Here is a 21,034-nt window from a genome sequence, read left to right as displayed (position 1 = left end):
GTAACAGATGGTAAAGCTGGAAGTGCCTTTAAAAATCATCTTCCAGTCCTTTTATTTTTTTTTGAAAGAAAAATGGGCTTGAAGGAGGAGATTCGAGTTACCTAACCATTAAAAAGCTGGTCCGGGAGGAGCTCAAACCTAAGTTCTGAAACTACCGGATCAGTTGCATTTTTATTATAGTATGCAGCCTCAGACAAGTTAGGACTTGCTTAAGACTGCACAGTTATTCAGTGGAAGGGCTCAGGCTGGTACCCCAGCTCAGTGCCAGTCATTTCTCACAAGACATTAACATTCACCTTAATCTTGGTCTAAGAGCTGGGTTTCTGCAAACTAGTTCTTTTGAGACTTCAAAGTGGTGAGAAATTTCTACCCCCTGAAAGCTCTTGAGACCCTAAAGCCTAGCCTGAACCAACATGCACAGATCCTATCCTTTCATTTGAGAAAAATCTTTGATGCTTCTCATGTTCCACTAGACAATGAGAACCAGGAACAAAACCCAGGCAATTCAGTGCAGTACAAAACAACTAGTATGGTAACTGCTATGCCCCCTGGGAACTGGCAGGTCAGGGGTATAAATCCCACGTGTCCCAGGATAAAGCAGGAAGCAGAGAGGCAGGACAGCAACTGGTGGCGAATAGCCAAGAGAGAAAAGATCACACTTTAATGAAGTGAGTACCAACAAGACTGATTAACATTCCTCTAGATACCCTCCCCTATATCCCAAAGGGTTTTCCTCCTCACTAGCCTACCAAATATTAACAAAGGGAGTGTCTATGGAAAAAAAAGATTAGATGATTTTTAAAGGAGCTCTTGGACATCTTTGAATCTTATATTCTTCCTTCATAAAAGGAGGGATCAAATTATTCCTTCTAGCTTTGAGTCGGCAAACCAAACCTGGGGCCTCTCATTTTTCAGGTTAAGGCACATACATAGACATCTCAGAAGGTTTCACTCTTGCTGTTGTTCCCATCTGCCTTTTATTTTATTAGGAAAACTCTGTAAGGGTCAAGCAGAATAACTGGAGCTAGACCTAGGTTTGAAACCTGGTTCTGTGTCGTTGGACAAATTATTTAACCTCTTTGAACTTGTCCCTTAATCTTTAAAAAGAGGATAACCACCTACCTTACAGGATTACAGAGAGGATTAAGAGAAATAACTTAATGTATGTGAAAATACTTCCTGCAATGCCTGGCACTTAGTTGCCAACTGAAAGCTTTTCTTCTTTCTTTCCTGTATATCTAGGGGGTTGGCTAGGGAAAAGGTTGAGTTGAATTACAATAACCTCTAAAATCTGAAAGGAACATTTTCAAAACAAATCCAGCAAATGTTTTCCATGTGTCCATGGACAAAGACTAGGTCATGAACTTCTGGGGCCCTTGGTGAGTATTCACAGGGGGTAAGAGACAAGGATGTGTAACAGAAATAACATGTTAGAGAGGGACAAACCAGGTGCTGGAAGTGGGACAAACTTGGCAGAGTAATAAGATACCTGGTAGAGAAACAAATGAGACAGATGGTTCCTGTGGCTTTCAAGCGCTCAGGTTCTCCCTTCCAACCACAAGTCTACTTAGCTGTGAATGAATAGGCACTTTCTTATCTGGTGGAAGGCATTTTCTTATCAGAGAACTAGTTAACCAGTTAATATATTCCCAAACAGCAGTTCTCTGACTACTGTCAATGATATGGGGGAAAAAAAACAAAACAAAAAACAAATATTTTGAGTCTCCTTATATAATACCAGTGGTGGGGCACCTGGGTGCTTAGTTAAGTGGCTGCCTTTGGCTCAGGTCATGATCTCAGGGTCTTGGGACTGAGCCCATGTCAGGCTCCCTGCCCAGCAGTGAACCTACTTCTCCCTCTGCCCCTCTTCCTGCTTGGGCGCTCTCTCTCTCTCATAAAATCTTTAAAAAAAAATGGGGATTCCTGGGTGGCTCAGCGGTCTGGTGCCTGCCTTTGGCCCAGGGCGCAATCCTGGAGTCCCAGGATTGAGTCCTGCATCGGGCTCCCAGCATGGAGCCTGCTTCTCCCTCTGCCTGTGTCTCTGCCTCTCTCTCTCTCTCTCTCTCATGAATAAATAAATAAAAATCTTAAAAAAAAAATGCCAGCGGTGTCCTAAGCACCATGCAAGCATGAACTAATAGAATATAAAGATTTTACAAGATGAAGACTTGTACTGGAGGACTATTACTGTTTCCATTTTATGAAGATGGAACTAAAACACTCAACTAACAAGTGATAGAGCTGGGTTTAGACCACAGGTCTGCGAACTCCAAAGTCTATGTCTTTAGCTATATTTTAGATTTTCTTTCCTAGAAAAAAGAAATTACAGGCAGAAAGACTTGACAACAGAATGCCAGGGTAGGTACTCAAGGTACACTGTAATAGAACTAGGCAATAGTTTCATATTCTAGCTACTGCCAGGTATAGATTAACAGGTAAAAGAGTTTAATTCTTGTTGCTATATAAACAAAGGCCAAGAGTGAGATGGATGACAGGCTTGTAAATGAATTCTAGAACTCCAGATCCCCTCACTGAAATGCCACAGTGATGCTGCACCCCTTCCTAATATGCCCCCAAACCCTAGCCCTTTCCAGGTTGCACTGATCAGAAGCCAGCCCTGCAACGGGAATCAGCCCAGCTTCCAGAAGACACTGAAAACTCACCAGGAATGTGGAAAGCCTAATATAGCCCCTTGAACATGATGGGTTTCTATTCAGCTTTAAAACTTTGTGGTCCTCTTCGATCCTATGTTGCTCCCTCCATCTCTTATCCAGGGCCACCCAAGTCACCCTGCCCTGCCCAACAAGAGGTAATTCCCATGGCTGGTGCCTTCCTCCCCATTCTTATCACTAACACTTCAGGTCAAGGCCCACTGTACAGATTAGTGCTTTCATCAGTCTTGTCCAATCCATCTTGGCCACCAATGCCAGACTGATAGTCTAAAAACAAAATACACCATGACTCTCCCTGCCTCTAAACCTATGGTCTCATTAGTAGACTGAAAAATTCCACAAGCCTAGCATTAAACCCTACACAGTCTGGCTTTACCTACCCTCTCAGCTTTATCTTCTACTTCCTATAATCCCCCATTTGTGCATTCTTGCCTCTACCACATATTATCAATTCACCAGACCTTGTGAAAACCTTGAAACTTGCCCAGCTATGCATCCTACTTCAAGTTTCTTCCCTAGCAGGATATCATACGTCCCCCTCCCCACACACACCACTTTTAATGTAACTAAGACTTCTCAAATTTGACCTAAAATTTTGGTCAGCACCTCCTGATCAAATCTGGTAGCCACCCTGGACATCTTGCTGTTCTTTAAATATGCCAAGCACATTCCTGGCTCAGGGCCTTTGCTCATTCCCTTTTATTCCCTCTGCCTGAAATGTTTTTCTACCAGGTATCTGCCTAAAATGTTCTTCATCTAGATATCCAAATGGCTCACTCCTTTGCTTCATTTCTCTGTTTAGATGTCATTAACCAGGGAAACTTCCCTGACCTCCCACTGTTCTGGGACTTTATCCTACTTATTTCTCTCTTCAGAGCATTTATCCCTCCCTGATGTCTGATATTCAAATATTTACATATTGTCTATCTCTCCCACCAGAACACACACTCCATTAGGAAAGGGATTTGGTCTGTTTTGTTTCCTGCTATATCCCCCAGGGCCTAGAAGTTCTTGGAACATAGTACAAACTCAATATATATTTGTTGGAATGGATGTTTGAATAGAGTTCTCCCCTACTTTGAAATTCTATAATGTTGTCACATGCAGGCCTTCTAATAGTTTGTCTTGATTTGCCCATTTTTTTCTTAATTACTCTCAAGAGACGTGAATCTCTCAAAGGGACAAACCATATATTTATTCATTTCCACAAATATTTATTAAGGACTTCTTTTTGTGTGCCCAACTCTGTATATCTCAAGCAGCCTAGAATATCAGAAAGAGCACTGGAAGAGAGATCCTAGATTAGTCTTGGCTCTACCATTAGTTGAGTGACCCTGAACAAATTCATTTTTCTCCCTGGGTTTCTTCATATGTAAAACACGGAGAGTTACATTATCTTAAGTCTGTCCTGGTTCTGGCATCTGTTAAAATTTATTGGAGGTAAAACTTGGCCTACCCCAGTGCTTTAGACATCACAGGTACTCAGTAAATATTTGGTTTCTTTGTTGTAGATTCTCCTGTTACACAGGAATCTGAGTTGTCTTGGAACAGTTTGGACAGAACAAGTAAAAGTTTAAGTCCCACTTCCTTTTCTGACTCTGAGAGACAACCTCATTCTGGTGTTCGTGAGAGGATAAAGCACTGAATTTGAAGTTGGAAAATATGAACTCTGACCATTGCCATTTACTTGGCTATAGAACCTTGAACAGGCCATTTTGGAGCCTGAGTCTCACCACACATGAAAATAACCATATTGGCCTACTCTCAACTCTTCAAAGGCACCTTTTTATGCTGTTCTATCTACCTGGAACGATCTTTGCCCTTTCTTTGCTGGACTGATTTCTTCTTATCCTCAAGGATCAGCATAAACTTGCTTTTTTTTTTTTTTTTTTTATAAACTTGCTTTTTAAAGGAAAAGTATTCTCTATTTACTTTCCCCACCCCTGGTGTACTCTTACAGCATTTACCTCCATTGTTTATCTCAATTATTACAGCATTTATGTCCATTGTTACCTCTATTATTTACTATCCATCTCTAGGACTGTAACCACCACAAAGGTAAGGATTGTGTCCATTTTGTTTATTATTATACTACTTAGCGCTTGGTTAGGTGCATGGCACAGAAGTATCCAACAAATATTTTTATGGACAAATGTCTAAACTAACGGACCCAGACATTTTAATACCTCCAGAAAGCTTTTTGGTTCACTTGGAGAATCTAATAAACACAATTACACTCTAAGATCTTTTACAAGTTTCTGAGAATCAAGGTTCAAAACAGGGAACTTACATACACAGAAGTTAGAAAAAGTCACTGGAAATCATTTGAGCTGAAGAATTCTGGAGGCTAAAAACATGAAAGAGAAAGGACAGGGAATATCTATACCCCTGGCTGTCTTTCTCCAGAAGCCTATTATCAAGAATGAGGAGAAAAATCCCATGCTTCCATGGGAGGAAGTGACCCATTGGTGGCCTGGTCCTTGTATTCAGGATGGAGGAAGTGACTGTCCACAGGCTGAAAGCCAGGAAGTAGGGGCAGATATCCAAGACAGCGTCCCTCCTCCACCATTCCCTTCTGCCACCTCTAGAAAGCTTCTGGATGCTGACCTGGTCGACCTAGAGGCTGGGCCACCCACACAGGTGGCTGGGAAACATAGTCAACAGAAAGTCCTGGTGCAAGGAGGACAGGAGAGGAGGGCAGGAAGCTGAAGCGTGGTGTGTGACGTGACTGGAAAGGGACTGCAGGCCAGGCTAACCTAACCCTGAAGCTACCCTTCACCTTGGACATCTCTTCCTTCCAAGCGGTGTTTGGCCACATTTCTAGTTCCTCTCAGAGGGGCCAAGGGAGGACCCGGCTCCCAAGGAGGGCAAAGAACCCCACAGGGCCTACCTTCCCCAGGAAGAATGCTCCAATCTCTTCCTAACCCCTAATCTGTGTCCTAAACCCCAAGGGAACCCACACTCCTGGATCCTGCAAAGAGCTGCAAGACCAGGGGATCACAGGCACCAAGATATCCGCGAGAAGCCTTGGATCCGGTCGGAAAAGTCATACTATCCTCCACTTTCCACAGAAAACCCCAAACCCAAGGTAACTCTCTATCCCCTTATAATGGCCCCGAACCCTGAGGATCCCGCTCTCCCCATATTCCACATACCCCTCACTCCAAGGGAACCCAGGGCCCCAGCTTTCTTAAGAGTTTTAATTTGAGGGCCTGGGGTCATCAGATCCACCAAAAAAGCAGGCCCCCTGACGGAGCCAGCATCCCTTTCTCCAGGGACCTCAACTCTCAGAGAGCCGCCCAACCCTCCTGTCCCTCGGAACCTTCTGTCCCCAATTCCCGAAGCCTCACAACCTCCCCCAATTCTCCTGCTAAGGAGCCGGGACCCACCGGAGTCCCCTCAGCCCGAAAGCCCCGAGGCTGCCAGCTCCCCTCACGGGCCCAGGCTTCCGAGATCACGGCGGGACAGGACGCGGAGGCCCTTCCTTACCCGCCTGCGCGGCCATGGTCCCGGAGACGCGGAAATGGAGGCGGCGGGCAGCACCGCAGCTCCCCTCAGCTCCCGCAGCCGCCTCAGGCGCGGGAGCACCTCAGCCCCGGGCGCGAGTTGGATGCACCGCCTACGGCGCCCGGGGAGGACCAAACCGCACCTGGCACCGCGGCCGGCCCGCCGACGCCCCGCCGACGCCCCGCCCCGCCCCGCCGACGCCCCGCCCCCTGCTTGGGCTCTGTGGGGTCTCTGGCACCTCCCACCGCGACCCGCCCCCTTGGTGAGTGCCGCTGCGGGTAAGGGTGGTTGTTCACTGCCGTGAGGTGGCTCCTCAGGAAAACCCCCGGGACTCCCTGGAGGTCTCAAAAGAGGATCCTCAGCCCATTTTACAGATGGGGGCAGCTGAGGACCCCAGGGAACAAGTTTGACTACCTTGAAATGGATCAGCTAGCTCATTACAAGCAGAAGTGAGATGGGAACCCAGGTCTTCTAACTCCCAGGCAAAAGCTCTTTTCAGTAGAGTGTTTGGGATCAAGAATATGAATATGATGGGGCAACTGACTGGCTCAGTTCGTACAGCATGTGACTCTTGATCCTGGGGTTGTAAATTCAAGCCCCACCTTGGATGTAGAGATTGCTTAAAACTCTTAAAAATCTTAAGAAAAAAATTAAAGTCTTTAAAAAAAAAGGGGGGGGGATCCCTGGGTGGCGCAGCGGTTTGGCGCCTACCTTTGGCCCAGGGCGCAATCCTGGAGACCCGGGATCGAATCCCACGTCGGGCTCCCGGTGCATGGAGCCTGCTTCTCCCTCTGCCTATGTCTCTGCCTCTCTCTCTCTCTGTGTGACTATCATAAATAAATAAAAATTAAAAAAAAAAGAAAAAAAAAGGAATATGAATATAGAGAAGCTACCCCACAAAACTTTAGGGGTTGAGGGTGGACTTTTCTTAGAAGCTTCTAGCTCAGAGAAGCCACTTATCTGTGCCACTGTAAGTAAGCTGGCATTCGGTAGATAATCTCTAGGTCAAAGATGGTGTGAAGGTGATGGAACCAGCATTACAGGGGCAGATCCTTCTTGAGGCCAAATAGGTATATAAATGAATCCAGCACACCAGATCTTCCGATTTTTCAAGACAGGCCAAAACTCCAGGTATTTAGGTGAATCCTCCCGCTGTTTAAATGTTGGGGACTTTTGGAAATGCTAAAAATGCTCTGTAGACCAAAGGAAACACTTGTGAACTGGATTTGCCCCACTGGCTCCTCTTTGTGGAGGAGAGACCACTGGACAAGGAGTTAGAACATCAGACTGGTTCATGGCAGCTGCTAGCTGGCTGAGGGGCCTTGAGAACCACTTCCCTTCACTGGGCTTGAGAGGGAATTAGGATCCTCCATGTGACAAAGGGTGGGCTACAATAGCTGGACCTGCAGTCACTCCCATCTGATTTTCTGGTGCTGACTGTTTAGCAACTGTCATTTCCTTAGACTGGATTTAGGTCATGAGAAAAGCGTCCAAATGACCAGGAAGAGGCAGGGAATGGGCCCAAGGAAATGGATCATGACGCCCCCACTAAGGACAAAGTTCAATCCTGCTGCATCTGGTCCCAGCCCTCCAGTAAACAAAGGTGAGCACAATTCTCTTTTTTCCTGCCCTCTGTAATCCAAACCGGATGCAGGTCAGTTGGTTCTCCTCTGGGTGTGGCAAGTGGCCCCTGAAGTCCTGAATGTGGAGAAAGTACTGATGTGGTGGGGGAGGGGATGTGCCTGACTTCCTTTCATTCCTGGGAACCCTCCAGCCCTTGGCTTTGCAGTTTGAGGAAATCTCTGGTCTGAGTATAGTAACCACAGTGTATTGTGTGTTGAATTAAAGTGACAGGGGTCAAGAGTCCAGGAGACTATGACAAGCCACCTTGTGGCTAGCACAAAAGGAGCAGGGATTTTATTTACCCTGCACATGCAAAGAGGTTATGCTGGATTTTCCTAGGCACGCAGGCCCTGGCAGCCTAGGAATCAAGACCCCTGTTTGTCTTCCCTTTCCTCTGCCCCACAGCAAGGCACCTAGGTCTGTCTCTTCTTCCTCCTTAGGCTAATTCCACTTCTTTCACATCTCCAGCCTCCTGGTGTTCACTAGCAGGGAGATAACCGACTCCCCCAAGTTCCTTCCAGGGAAGTGTAGCTAACGCTTGAGAAATGCAAATTGAAATGTGAAGAAAGAAATCTGTAGAAATGATAACGAAGAGAGACTGTTCCAATATATTTCCAAAGAATAGTCCAAGATCACCTGTGAACTTGAGGGAGGCTTCTGGAGGACAGAAAAGTTCTGGGTAGGGAGTTTCGAGCACCCAAGTCACCAGTTTGCTTACCTGACCATAGTTTGGTCAGTCTCACTTTGCAGCCTTCTCTCTTCCCTACTCCCTTCACTCTAGGACTCTGCTTTTTCCTAAATAAATTCTGCCCTTATACCACTCTCCCATTCCTACAACCTTTCCATGTTCTCTGTAATTTTGTTGCCCTATTCTACCCAGAAGTGCACTCTTGTTTCTAAACGCTTAACGCATTTTCAGTTATATCATTTTGCAAACCCTGTGAATTAATCTAAATCTGCACTGTTTCATATGACAGCCATTAACCACATGTGGCTAAGTTAAAATGAAATAGAACTGAAAATTAAGTTCCTCAGTCCATTGGCTATGTTTCATGTGCTTGCTTAGCCACATGTGTCTAGCGGTTACTGTGCTGGACAGTGCAGATAGAGAACATCTCCATCATGGCAGAAAATTCTGTTGGACAGTGCTATTTTAGACAATGCTCAGTAAGGGGTGCTAACATCACAAAGAGGGACTACTAGGCATTATGTGCCTCTTGAAATGATGCAACAAGATGTATACACTACCATTTATGACATAGTTATACCAAAAATCCAAGCCTGAATCTGGCCAAGCTTCTGGATATAACAACCAATTTACAGGAAATAAAAGAGTAAGAGGAGCTTATTAATACCACAGTGATGCATACAGCAAAACTGAGACTGTGGGAAACTCAAGAGGACAAATGAACTGGTTTCTTTAACAGATAAACTGCAAGAGAAAGAGGAGAGGAACCTCTGGATGTAACAGGTTTCAGAGACAGCCAATAGCAGGGTATGGATCTGATTTGGGTCTCAAAGCAAGCAAACTGAACAAAAACAGTTGACACAACTAGAAGATTTGAGCAATGATTGGATATATGATACGTTAAAGAATTAATGTTAATTTTTAAGGTATATAAAATAGTATTTTGGTTTTAAATCCTTGTTATTGAGATACATATTTAAAATACTTAAATGGCACAGGACTAGGATTTCCTTCAATATAACAGTCCAAGCAGGAGAGTGGAAGCCGTGTGAAGATGGGGATGAAACAAGATTGGACACAGTTGATGATTATTGGGGTTGGGTCACTGGTACATAGAGGCATTTCTATCCTATTTTACTTAAATGTATTTTGTTTTCCATTTCTTTTTGGGCTTAGGAGTTCTTGGAAATCCCTCTTTTGCATTTCCTACCAAATTTTGGTGCTATTCATCTTGGTAACTTAGGTCAAAATGGGAGAGAGGGAGAAGAGAGACCTTTTCAGAGCGATGACCTGTAGCTCTGGTGTGCTGGGGAGCCTGAGGCTGAGCCAGGTTTGTAACCTCACTATCTTTCATCACACATTGTGCTGAGGAACTTCAGGGAACTGTACATCTACTGTTCTAAGTAGAGGGCCTGGCCGGGGGCCCACCTGCCCTGTTGCGGAACTTGTGGAGAGATGCAGACACTGAATAATCTGTGATTGTCCTTAAGGTTCTGACTGTCCACAAGCTAAGTTCCATCATGGTAGCCTGCAAACTTAGGAATTCCATACACTTGTCAGGACCAGGGCTGTCAGGTCACACCTTGGGCAGGGCTGTGTATGAAGCCAGGCCTCCAGCTTGTACTTCTCATCTCTAATTATTGATGGTTGCCTGAAGACTTTGCTCCTCAATGTGACATTCCCATCACTGCAGAGGTGTTTCGCAGAGGCCAGACCAGTGTGACTACTCCCCAACCGATTCATGCCCCACCCCACTACCTCATATAGACAAGTCCACAGCTCACAGTAATGTAAAACCATTTAATTCTAGATCAAATCACTTTCACAACAGTGAAAATTAGTGACTGGTCAAGGTGTGCCACTGTACATGGTGTCATTTTCTGACTGTGGGTGGGACCTGGTCCTAATCCACAAAGGTGGTAGGAGCGGGTGGAGGCCAAGAACATAGATAACACACAAAAGAAAAGAAAACTGCATTGGCAGAGGGATAAGGTGGTGAGCCTGCAGACGGTGGTGGGAAGGGGGTTTCCTGTTGGGGCTGGGCCAGCAGTCCCAAGTTGGCTCTCCTGCCCCAGCTCCAATAGAGGGCGAGTAGGGACCTAGAAGGTTCAAAATCAAAGGGCACGTGACCAACCTGGCTTTATGGACAGGTTCCTGGGATGCCTTTGCTGGTGTTCTCCTGGGCTCACTACTTTGTTAAAGAGTCCAAGTGATTTGTCTTTCTACCTACAATCCTTTTTTAACCTTTCTTCTGGAAACCCATTTCTATTGGGCCCATCTGACTGAAGTCCTCTCTCTCACCACTAGGTGGGGCTACTATACTAAAAGATCCCACCAATGCACTTGGGCTGAAAATTCAGGATACCCCCTGCCCCCACCTCACTGACTTTGGGGATTTCCAGGAGGTAATAAAAAGAGCACTCTTGCGTGGGTGTCCTAAGAATGTTTAAAATCCATCAGGGACACTGTAAAGCTGGTGGCTCAGTCCTACCAAATGGATTCGGCAAACAAACCACCTATTCAATACTTAAATTTTGTCTGATTAAACACTGAACTCTGGCATTGACAGGTACAGAGGGGAAGGGGTGGGGGCTGTGGAGAGGAGAGGAAGATTTCCCTCATCTTCCTTAAGGTCTTGGTTTCCACATGCTATGCAGAGTCACATCTGGAAAAAAGCACTAGAGAGGCTTTCTACTACTTGTTGGCTATGGCTGGGAGTAAGCCCAGAGCAGTGTGGACTGGTAAAGTGACAGAGAGGGCCCCAGAGGACGTTCTTCTCCCTCAACCCCTGGGATCTCCTGGAAGAGGCTGGATTTCTAGGAAGAGGGCTGACCAGCAGAGCAAGAACCATTTCACAAGTAAACTGTCCTCCTGCCTGGAACCACACCCTCAATCAGATTCTGAGGAAAAAGTTTGTGAAGTGGAAAAACAAGTCGAGGGCTTGGGAAGATAATTTCCCCTGGAAATTTCCTGGGGAAAGACCACACTATATCATCATGCTGAGGCTCTCTAGGCCCTGCTGCCTCACTTTAAAAATCATCAGAGGAGTTGCCTGCTCTGCAGTTGTGTGCTTCTCTGCTGTTAGCACACATACAAGGAGTTTTCAGGGTTATTCACCAAGCCATACCAAAATCAGAGTCACATGTGGGTCTCCCCACTCCTGCCTCCTCATAAAGGACAATTTGGCTTCTGGGGAAGATGGTCTTCAACATGCAGCTGAGCTGACTTGACAAAGCCTCCAGTGTCCTTTGGGTGAGCTTTTGTGGCCTTGGGGACAGGGCTGCTTGTTCAGTTTTTCCTGCATCAGAGCTCCAAATCCTGCCAGAGTCCCGCTGGCAGGTCTCTCCTGATGAGGAGTCAGTCCAGCTTCAGCAGTAGTCTCCACCGTGTGTCCACTGGCAGAGAGGCAGATGAAAATATTTGGGGAGGGAAAGATGATGGGAAATCTGTGACTGAAGCTACATGTCTCTGGGGATAATCTACTCCAGGAAACTAGGAGGTCAATCAAGCCACTCTCTGGAGCCAAAGAGACTGAGCATGGCTCAGAGCCAATAAAAGATCTTTGGATCTCTGGTGAATTCATAAAGTGACTCCAGTTTTAGCTGCTGCAATTATGATCTTTATAGGGCAGCAATTTCTTGCATTTCTGCTGAGGAGGAGGAGGAAATAGGGCAGAGCAGCACTGGGATATAGAGGGGAGCCTCTCTATATGAGAAGTCCACTGATTTTGGAGGTCACTTACCAAGGGGTATTTAAAGAGAAAAAGAGTTTCTACTTGGTTCATCCCTTTGTTTTTGTAATATTAAACTCAGGTGAAATTGTACTGACAGTTTCTCCTTGCCTCTTCCCTGTGCAGAGTCAGGACCTGCTGAGCTGGAACAGGATTTCATGGTGTAACTCATGAGAGATGACTCAATGCCAAGGACTGAGGTTAGAGCAGGGTGTTTACAGCAGTGGACATACTCCAAAGTCCTTGACAACTGGTCTTGAGTCCCTAAGCTCTGATGGGGAAGCAAAACTCCTTGATGTATTACTGACCACCCCCCGATTCTAGGGGTCAGGATTAGCCAGGAAGCCAAACATCAAGAGTGGGTGTCCAATGTCACCAGTCCAGAGGTCCTGCCATGGATATAGGCTGGGAGCCCAACATTAGGCAATGAGGAGCCAGAACATAATCACTAGGGCCACAAACAGGAAGAGGCGTGACAGGAACTGTTCATCCACGTACTGGGGTGTTCCAGGGACAGCTGGAGAGACAGGAGGGAGAAGAGAGGCTGTCAGAATGCTACAGCTGTGCACGCTGCCCATTTGGGCCAGAAGTAGAGAGCATCAATCTTCATCTTTTTACAGTAGGACTCTGCACACTAAAAAGATTTCCAAACCCCAAATAACATTAGGCAAAACAAAATTGAAATTATAATGATATGTGGAATAATATAACAATGAGGACAAGGTTTCCAGTTTATCCAAAGAGAGTTTGGTCTGCAGGTGTAAATTAAACAGGAAACTCTTAGAAGAAATAATAAAAGAAAAGCTGCTGTTAAGCATCTTCTCTGTGCTAAGAATTTTGTATACACATTACTGCTTGGTGGGTACTGTTATTCCCATTTTGTGTAAGAAGAAACTGAAGCACAGGTACAAGGTGATCTGCCCAAGATCACAAGGTTTACGAGTTAGTGGCAGAGCCCAAGAGTCATGCTTTCAGCCTCTCTACACGCTCCCTTCTGAGTCATGGAGTCTCTAGATTCTGGCACTGTTGAGCTGGTGTGGGTGGGTGGGTGGGTGGGGCGCTGGTCTCAGAGAGCCCCATGCAGAGTGCCTTCCTTTTCCAGAGGAGAAAAGTAGGGCCCAGACAGGCAAAGTGACTTGTCTTGCCCATCACATAGCAAACTAGGGGCAGAGCTAGGCTTCCATTCCTCCCTATTTTGAGAAAAGCTACTATGTAGAGCTCCCTGTCCAGACTTTGGGGGAAGGAGAGTAAGAAAGTCTATATCCAAGATAGGCAAATTTTATCAAATATGACAAAGGAAAACTGATTGTGGCAGGGGGATAAAAGTGATCCAAGTCCATCCAGAACTGTAGAACTCTCTTTACCTGAAGAACTCAGGGTAAGCCCTGAACCAGGAAGAAGGGAAGCAAGCTGCCAAGCAGGTTCTTGCTGCTATCACAGCGCCCTGTCCCTTTGTCAGGGCAGAGCATACCCTGCCCTGTGGAGTCTCCTTCCTTTGAGAAAATGTGTAAATGAAGGAGAACTTTTGAGGTGGAGGAGGTAAGGGCATGCCAAGATCTCTTGGTGCTGTACTATTCCCCAAGTAGGTGCTCTGATGATTCACACAGGCAATCAGTCAATAAAGACTTCCTGATTGCCTGCTATGTGCCAAGCACCAGGGTAAGGGCTGAGGAAACTGGGATGACCCAGGAGTAGGTTTCTGTCCCTAAGAGCAAAAGCTCCTGGCCAGGAACCATACATTGCTCCCTTTTGTACCACACACACTGCCCAGCACACACAAGGCTCTAATGAGTGCAAGCACAGCTCAACAGACCTCGGCACCTCTGCACACTCCATGGTAAGAATCTTGGCCCAAGTGTCAGACTGGGATAAAGTACAGGCACCCACTTTGCTGCCTTGCTCAACATGGAATGCAGCTGGCACCTTTATGGTGGCTGAAGAGTGAAAGGGAGCAGCAGGTAACAGATCTAGAAAAGGGAGAAAGGGTTCCCAAAAGGGTGGGGCTTGTGATCAGCCCCACATGTATCCTAAGGGAAGCTGGACAGACATGCCACAGAATAGAGAGGCCTTGAATCCTGGTGAGTTGCCTCACTCCTCCTTGCCCCCAAATGGTACATGCACAGGACTAGGCTTTTCTTCATATTTAAAAAAAAAAGAATCATTTTATTCTATTTCATTTTATATGCACAGAGTAAGTCTTGTGAAACACACTGAGCATTTTCTGATTTGTAAAACAGAGCTAAATGCACACCCATCCCATAAGGCTTGTGGTGAGAATCCCGTTTGTGATGACAAGCACTTTGAACATGCCTAACATTAAGTGGGCAAGATACATTATCATGACTACCAGTAATCTGAAAAGACTTCACGTTTCGAAAAGGCTGACTGACCAAGCAGTGACAATTATCTATAATTGTCATATTAATACTAATGAATTCCAAGGAGCTTTCAAGTAGAAATACTAAGGAAGCGGGGTCTTACCTGGAGGAGGCCGCCCATCATTTATGTTAAATGCTGTGGCAAATATCCCAAAGGGAAATGCCCCAATTCCAAAAGACATCTGGAAGCCACCATCTCCAAATCCAAATCCTTGAAATCCCTGTATGCAAGAAATACAATTCAGAAGAACAAGCATGTTTCTCCCACACCTGTCAAACATGCCACCTGCAAGTGGCACCTGCCTCTCCTCCCTACCCTCTGCTACCTGTTTCCAAGGGGGAGCATCTTTTTTTTTTTTTTTTTAAGATTTTATTTATTTATTCACGAGAGACACAGAGAGAGGCAGAGACAGCAGAGGGAGAAGCAGGCTCCCTGCAGGGAGCCCGATGCAGCACTTGATCCCAGAAGTCCGGGATCATGCCCTGACCCTAAGGCAGACGCTCAACTGCTGAGCCACCCAGGCATCCCAGAACATCTTTTCTTCCCATTTAGAGTACAAGGCAGAGAAACCCTGGTGGCTCCTCTGCCCTTCTAGCCTTCAAGGGGTCCCAGCTAAGGAGCTGTGAATGCCAGAAAGGACTGGCTCTGGCCCAAAGTAAAACAATCTGCTGATGCAAGTCAGGGCTCTTGGAGCACCAGATTTTTTCCCAGAATCCCACACTAATCAGTAAAATTTTCTACATGCTTTATAACAAAACTGGCGACAACTCCTCCACCCAATTACAAGGGAACATCAGAACAAGCTGTACATTATTGGTAATAGCAAAAAAAAAATGGAACTCTAATTAACCAACAATGGAGGTCATGATCAAAATCTTGATACACGCACTCTCTAAAGACCATGATGCTGACTATGCAGCAACACAGAAAAACTCTGGTGACCAAAGGTCCCCAGACAAAACTGGACACTATGGTCACAACTGTAGTACATGCTGACATGTAGGTATGGGAATATGATATAGACAGGTAAGTATTTTCCCTCAGTTTTCTTTTAATACTTTTACAAAGAGTTTAAAAAACATAAAAACACTTAATTTTTTATCTGATTATAAAAAGGTATATACGCTTGTTATAAGAAACTTACACATTAGAAGATTAATTAACATAGTAAGTCAGAGGTCTCTTCCCCGCCCTGCCCCAGAGGTCTCCTTATTCACCATTCCATGGCCACGCTCTCCCCAATAGTCACTGCCAGCAGCTTGGTATATCAACCTCAGCTTTCCCCTCCTCCAACATGTTCTATAAGGCACCATCTTTCATATGAAAAGACTCAGTAGGAATTATAACACTGTGAATAAACAAACTTTTTTCTATCTTGACCAACACTGTGAATAAACAAACTTTTTTCTATCTTGACCAAAGTTGCACAGCTAGTAGAAGGGGCAAAGTTCAGAACAGAAATTAGGTCAATATGATCCGAAAACCTATGCTCTTTCTTACAAAAAATTTTCTCTCCGTCCCTACATCTCTAGATCGATCTTTGGAACAAATGATTAAAAAAAAAATAAGAAAATGCATGGGGTCAACTGTTCTCCACAAAGAGATGACTGGCCTTCACTTGTGAGTCTTTTCCAAGTCATGAAAGTGGCTGTTCCCTATCCCATACCAAGCAGCCTAGCATCCAGCTACAAATGGCACTACCTATAAAGCCTAACAGCATATATTAACAAGAGAGCAAGCCTATAGAGAAGAAAAATAATCAGTTTTCCATCTTCTCAGTGCAGAGATGCCTCCTACTCAGACCCAGCATGGTTGAGTCTGAGGGCTCCTGGGACCGAGGCTGCCTTACCCAGGAAGGTGCAACTGTTTCATCAGGAGCTACCACTTCAATGAGTGCAATCCCGCAGACTGACCCTCTGGTCTCTGTTTCAGCAACCTCTATACAATTCCACAAGTCCTCACATTTGCTGGGGCAAAGCAGGCAGGAAAGCATCACTGGTGGCTGCGAGTACTTGTCTACACTAGAACTACACACCACTGTCATTAAGGCCAGAGCCTCTGGCTTCTTGAGGTAGGAGCTGAGACTCTGTTGAGAAACAGAGCCTAGGAAAGTTAAAGTAATGTCACCTGGTAGTCAAGAAGAGAGAATTTAGATCAAAAACTAGGTCAATATGATCCAAAAACTCATGCTCTTAATTCTGTGCAGAATTGAAAAACTCTTATGACGAAATTATCAGACAAAACTGAACACTATGGTCATAAGTATGCTCAGGACAATATATAGGTATGTAGACAAGATACAGATATAAGTATTTTCCCTCAAAATTTTTAATATTTTAATCTGGAGAACATATACTTGTTTGGGGATTCCAGTAGTGTGGATAAATGTTTTGCTCTTATAATTTCTTTAATATTTTAACAAGAAAATTTTAACAGTAACATTGGATTTAAATGAGCAAATTTGGGCAGCCCGGGTGGCTCAGCGGTTTAGCACTGCCTTCAGCCCAAGGTGTGATCCTGGAGACCCAGGATCGAGTCCCACATCGGGCTCCCTGCATGGAGCCTGCTTCTCCCTCTGCCTGTGTCTCTGCCTCTCTCTCTCTCTCTCTCTGTGTCTCTCATGAATAAATAAAATCTTTAAAAAATAAAATAAAATAAATGAGCAAATTTTTTGAGCTAGTGATTCTTCTAAGAATTTATCCTAGTAAAACAACCATGTACCAGGGGATCCCTGGGTGGCTCAGCAGTTTGGCGCCTGCCTTTGGCCCAGGGCACGATCCTGGAGTCCCGGGATCGAGTCCCGCATTGGGCTCCCGGCATGGAGCCTGCTTCTCCCTCCTCCTGTGTCTCTGCCTCTTTCTCTATCATAAATAAATAAATAAATAAATCTTTAAAAAAAAAATGTACCTGTTCAAAAAGGTATCTCTAAGTTCAACAGAGTATTTTTAAAATAAGAAAAAGGGAAACAGCTAAATGTCCAACAAAGGATCAAATAATGTTAAGTTCATACAACTGAACACTAAACAGCCTTTATTTTTATTTATTTTTTTTTTAATTTTTATTTATTTATGATAGTCACAGAGAGAGAGAGAGAGAGAGGCAGAGACACAGGCAGAGGGAGAAGCAGGCTCCATGCACCGGGAGCCCGACGTGGGATTCGATCCCGGGTCTCCAGGATCGCGCCCTGGGCCAAAGGCAGGCGCTAAACCGCTGTGCCACCCAGGGATCCCCTAAACAGCCTTTAAATAAAGTATTACTGGCATGTAAAATCTCATGATATATCATTAAAAGTCTCCCCATCTCTAATATAAACTCCATTAAGGGCAGGGATCTTTGCTATGTTTACTGATCTATCATCAGTGCCTAGAATAATGCCCAGCATACAGAAGGCACTTAATATAGAAGGAATGAAATTTTAAAAACAAGAGTTAAAAAACAAGAGCCAAGTATCATAAAAAATAAACAAGAACATATGTATATACATCTATAAAATACATACACGTAAATAGATCTATAAAACTTTTTGTGTGTATATATAATTATAGAACAACAACAAAAAAAGAGAACAGACCAAAATATTTCCAGTAGTTATCTTCAGATGGTGTGATTATAAGTGATTTCCCCCTTCTTTTCCTTTGTGTATTTCACAATTTTTCCTTTACTTTTAATAATCAAGGAGAAAAAATGTAGGGCCAAGATGGAAACTCCTAAAGCCATTCTAGAAGCTGCCTCTAGAATGTTTCTCACCCCTCTGTTCTCTGGCTCTGGCCTCTGTCCTTGAGGGCGGGGAGGAGTCTTCTCTCTGAAACAGAAACATTGTAAAATAAATAATCATAATGCTCTTCACCAACAGAGTCAGGTCCACCATGCCCACATGTGAACTTACACCAAATTAAACCAAATCTTAATCTTCATTCTACTTGTAATTGTTTTTCCAACTATATAGAAAAGCAAGGAGAAAATCTCAGATGTTCATTACATTGCACTATATACTGCCAACTTCTCTCACAGGAGCTTGGACAAGACTGATTATGAATGCTAGCCAGATATCTTCTCTGGACCTATGTGATATAGGGGTCATTGAGGTTAAAAATCCCAAATCCAAACTGAAATAGAGAATGGCCTGTCAGCAAAGAGGGCTGAGATTCAGGATCTCTCTGATATGCCCCAATTAACTTCAGCTTTACCCCTCACTATTTCCTTGGTAAGTACTCTACACTTTGTTTTTGGCCTCTGGGTCTTTTTTTTTTTTTAAGATTTTATTTATTTATTTATTCATGAGAGACCCAGAGAGAGAGAGAGAGGCAAAGGCACAGGCAGAGGGAGAAGCAGGCTCCATGCAGGGAGCCCGATGCAGGACTCCATCCCGGGACTCCAGGACCAGGACCTGGGCCAAAGGCAGCGCCAAACCGCTGAGCCACCTAGGCTGCCCTGCCTCTGGGTCTTATCCCCTTCTGTCACTTATCCCCAATATACTGGACTGAAGCTTGCTACCCATTATGCAATAGGCAGGACACTACAAATACTAAGACTGTGACGGACCCTACTCTTGAGGTGTTTCTGGTTTGAAGGGGGTTACAACCAATCACAAAGGGGTTTACAACCAATCACAATACAGTGTGGGAAGGGAATTCCTGAAGAAAGGTATCAACTACATAAGGTGAAAGCATGAGTGAGAGCAACTAATGTGGGCCACTTTAAGGAGAAGGTAATTTCACAGCTGCTCATTAAAGATGGATAGAAATTAGTGGAGGTGAGGAGGATGTGAGCAGGACTGGGGAGGGCAGAAGAGGCAGAGGGAAAACAAATACAAAGGCTCATAAATGTGAATGGGTAAGTTCCCTTAAGAGAAATCCAGTATGTCTGTGTACAGGATATGCTGGGGTGGGGTTAAGAGAAAGTACGAGACATTGTTTGGGAATTTGGGGTGTGTGAGCACATGCATATGTGTGCATGCGTGCACCAGACCATGAAGAGCTCTCAAAACTTGTGTTTAGTGAATGACAGACCCACTCATACCTCAAACTCCACAAAGCCTCTCAGCCTCTCTGTCCTCTCCTCCCTCTGTACTTTATATATCACTGCTGCAGCAACCCCCTTCCTTGCAGACTCTCCTGCTGGACACTCTGCTTCCCAAGCTGCTCCTTCAAAGCATTCTGCACTCTTAAAATTGTGGTATCTTGTGCGCTACCTAACACATTGCCTGCTTGCTGGTAGAAGCTCAGTGGATATCTGCATTACAGCCCAGTGAGGAACAACTTGGCTTCCTTCCCTTCCTAAAGGACTTCCATCTGGATCCCAACTGCCTCAAAATGAGGGTGTGTAAGCACTAAGTAAAGGATGGGGTGCGAAGGTGATGAATAGAAGTGAATTCATGTCCAAAGGGAGGAGTGGATGTGAGAGGTGCCCCAAGGCCTCACCTGGGGTCCTGCTGCCCAGTGCTGCCCCTGCCATAGAGCGGGATGACTTTATCTCGGCTGATGCCAGCTTTGCAAACTGGACACACCTGTCTGTTAGGTCTGGTCTCCAACCACTGAAAACAGGAGAGAAAAATGCATGAATGATATAAGCTCACTAGAGATTGGTCACAGCCAGAAGAAAAACATGGACCGGACACCTCAAACTGGAAACACCAGCACCAGTAGGGAATACTTCAAGGAACCCAACTCTCTGATTCCTGCTCCTGGCACTCAATAAATATTTACTACTGGTGAAATCAAAATTGCTTTTATTCTTTTTTTTTGGGGGGGGGGGGTTGGTGTTTTTTTTTTTTTTAAGATTTTATTTATTTATTTATGAGACACACACACACAGAAAGAGAGGCAGAGACACAGGCAGAGGGAGAAGCAGGCTCCATGCAGGGAACCTGACATGGATCTCGATCCCGGGTCTCCAGGATCATGTCTTGGGCCAAAGGCAGGTGCTAAACCGCTAAGCCACTCGGGCTGCCCCTCAAAATTGCTTTTAAACACCTCATAATTAAAGACTTCTTCATGTTTCATTAAGTTAAGGGGCTCTCAGCAACACAGCAGGAAGGAACTGCAAGTCTGTAGCAGTGTTAATGGGTCTGACAGACTCAGCCTCAGTTTAGGCCGTGCATGCTGATATAATGAACCTTAAATCTCTGCCTTCCCCAACAGATCAACTGTATTACACTGGCAGGCAAATTCTTCTTTCTGTGATTTCTCATTTTTACAGCGTTTCTTCAACTACTTTGTATCCCAGACATCAGCATTTGGACATAATAACCTCACCATTTTCTGGTGATTTACTATGTGCTAAAAGATAGATTTTGCTATTATCTAAATTTACTTAAAGTTTCTAATGTACTTTCATTGATTTTTACATTCAACTATTTCTTTCAATATTAAAAACACCAGAATTCTGTTTTGGGTTTCCCAGGCTCGTTTACTGGTTAAAAAATATTCTGCTTAA

At 44.8% G+C, this 21,034-nt stretch overlaps 2 protein-coding genes and 1 long non-coding RNA gene across 14 annotated transcripts in view; 1 reads left to right on the top strand and 2 right to left on the bottom strand.

The window, feature by feature from the left end:
- Nucleotides 1-6,346, bottom strand: part of LIMK2 (LIM domain kinase 2) — a 60,034-nt gene extending 53,688 nt beyond the window's left edge. The window contains exon 1 of one of the 2 annotated variants that reach the window (XM_025474592.3): nucleotides 6,162-6,346. In XM_025474592.3, coding sequence (XP_025330377.1) covers nucleotides 6,162-6,177 — 16 coding nt within the window. In that variant the 5' untranslated portion in view covers nucleotides 6,178-6,346. The remainder of the gene's footprint in view (nucleotides 1-6,161) is intronic. The other variant, XM_025474591.3, reaches the window with a different exon arrangement.
- On the top strand, nucleotides 2,240-20,026 carry LOC112676836 (uncharacterized). 5 transcript variants are annotated; one of them, XR_004809544.2, is made up of 5 exons: nucleotides 6,446-7,782; nucleotides 8,243-9,416; nucleotides 9,667-9,820; nucleotides 16,132-16,670; nucleotides 19,708-20,026. It is a non-coding gene; the product is annotated as an uncharacterized LOC112676836 (long non-coding RNA). The 5 variants fall into 5 exon arrangements; XR_004809545.2 differs by having other exon boundaries at nucleotides 19,690-20,026; XR_007406233.1 differs by lacking the exons at nucleotides 16,132-16,670; nucleotides 19,708-20,026 and adding an exon at nucleotides 2,240-5,760 and having other exon boundaries at nucleotides 7,643-7,782; nucleotides 9,667-11,895.
- Nucleotides 10,277-21,034, bottom strand: part of RNF185 (ring finger protein 185) — a 32,944-nt gene continuing 22,186 nt past the window's right edge. For all 7 annotated transcript variants that reach the window (XM_035706595.2, XM_035706596.2, XM_025474604.3 and 4 more), the window contains 4 exons: nucleotides 20,020-20,132; nucleotides 18,347-18,401; nucleotides 14,702-14,819; nucleotides 10,277-12,737 (listed from right to left, as the gene is read on the bottom strand). In XM_035706595.2, the coding sequence (XP_035562488.1) occupies nucleotides 12,640-12,737; nucleotides 14,702-14,819; nucleotides 18,347-18,401; nucleotides 20,020-20,132 (384 nt within the window). In that variant the 3' untranslated portion in view covers nucleotides 10,277-12,639. The remainder of the gene's footprint in view (nucleotides 12,738-14,701; nucleotides 14,820-18,346; nucleotides 18,402-20,019; nucleotides 20,133-21,034) is intronic.

This window comes from Canis lupus, chromosome 26 (assembly GCF_003254725.2).
Source record: "Canis lupus dingo isolate Sandy chromosome 26, ASM325472v2, whole genome shotgun sequence".
NCBI lineage: Eukaryota > Metazoa > Chordata > Mammalia > Carnivora > Canidae > Canis > Canis lupus.
The sequence above is the reverse complement of the archived record's forward strand: the minus strand, read 5'-3'. Positions and strand labels throughout refer to the sequence as shown.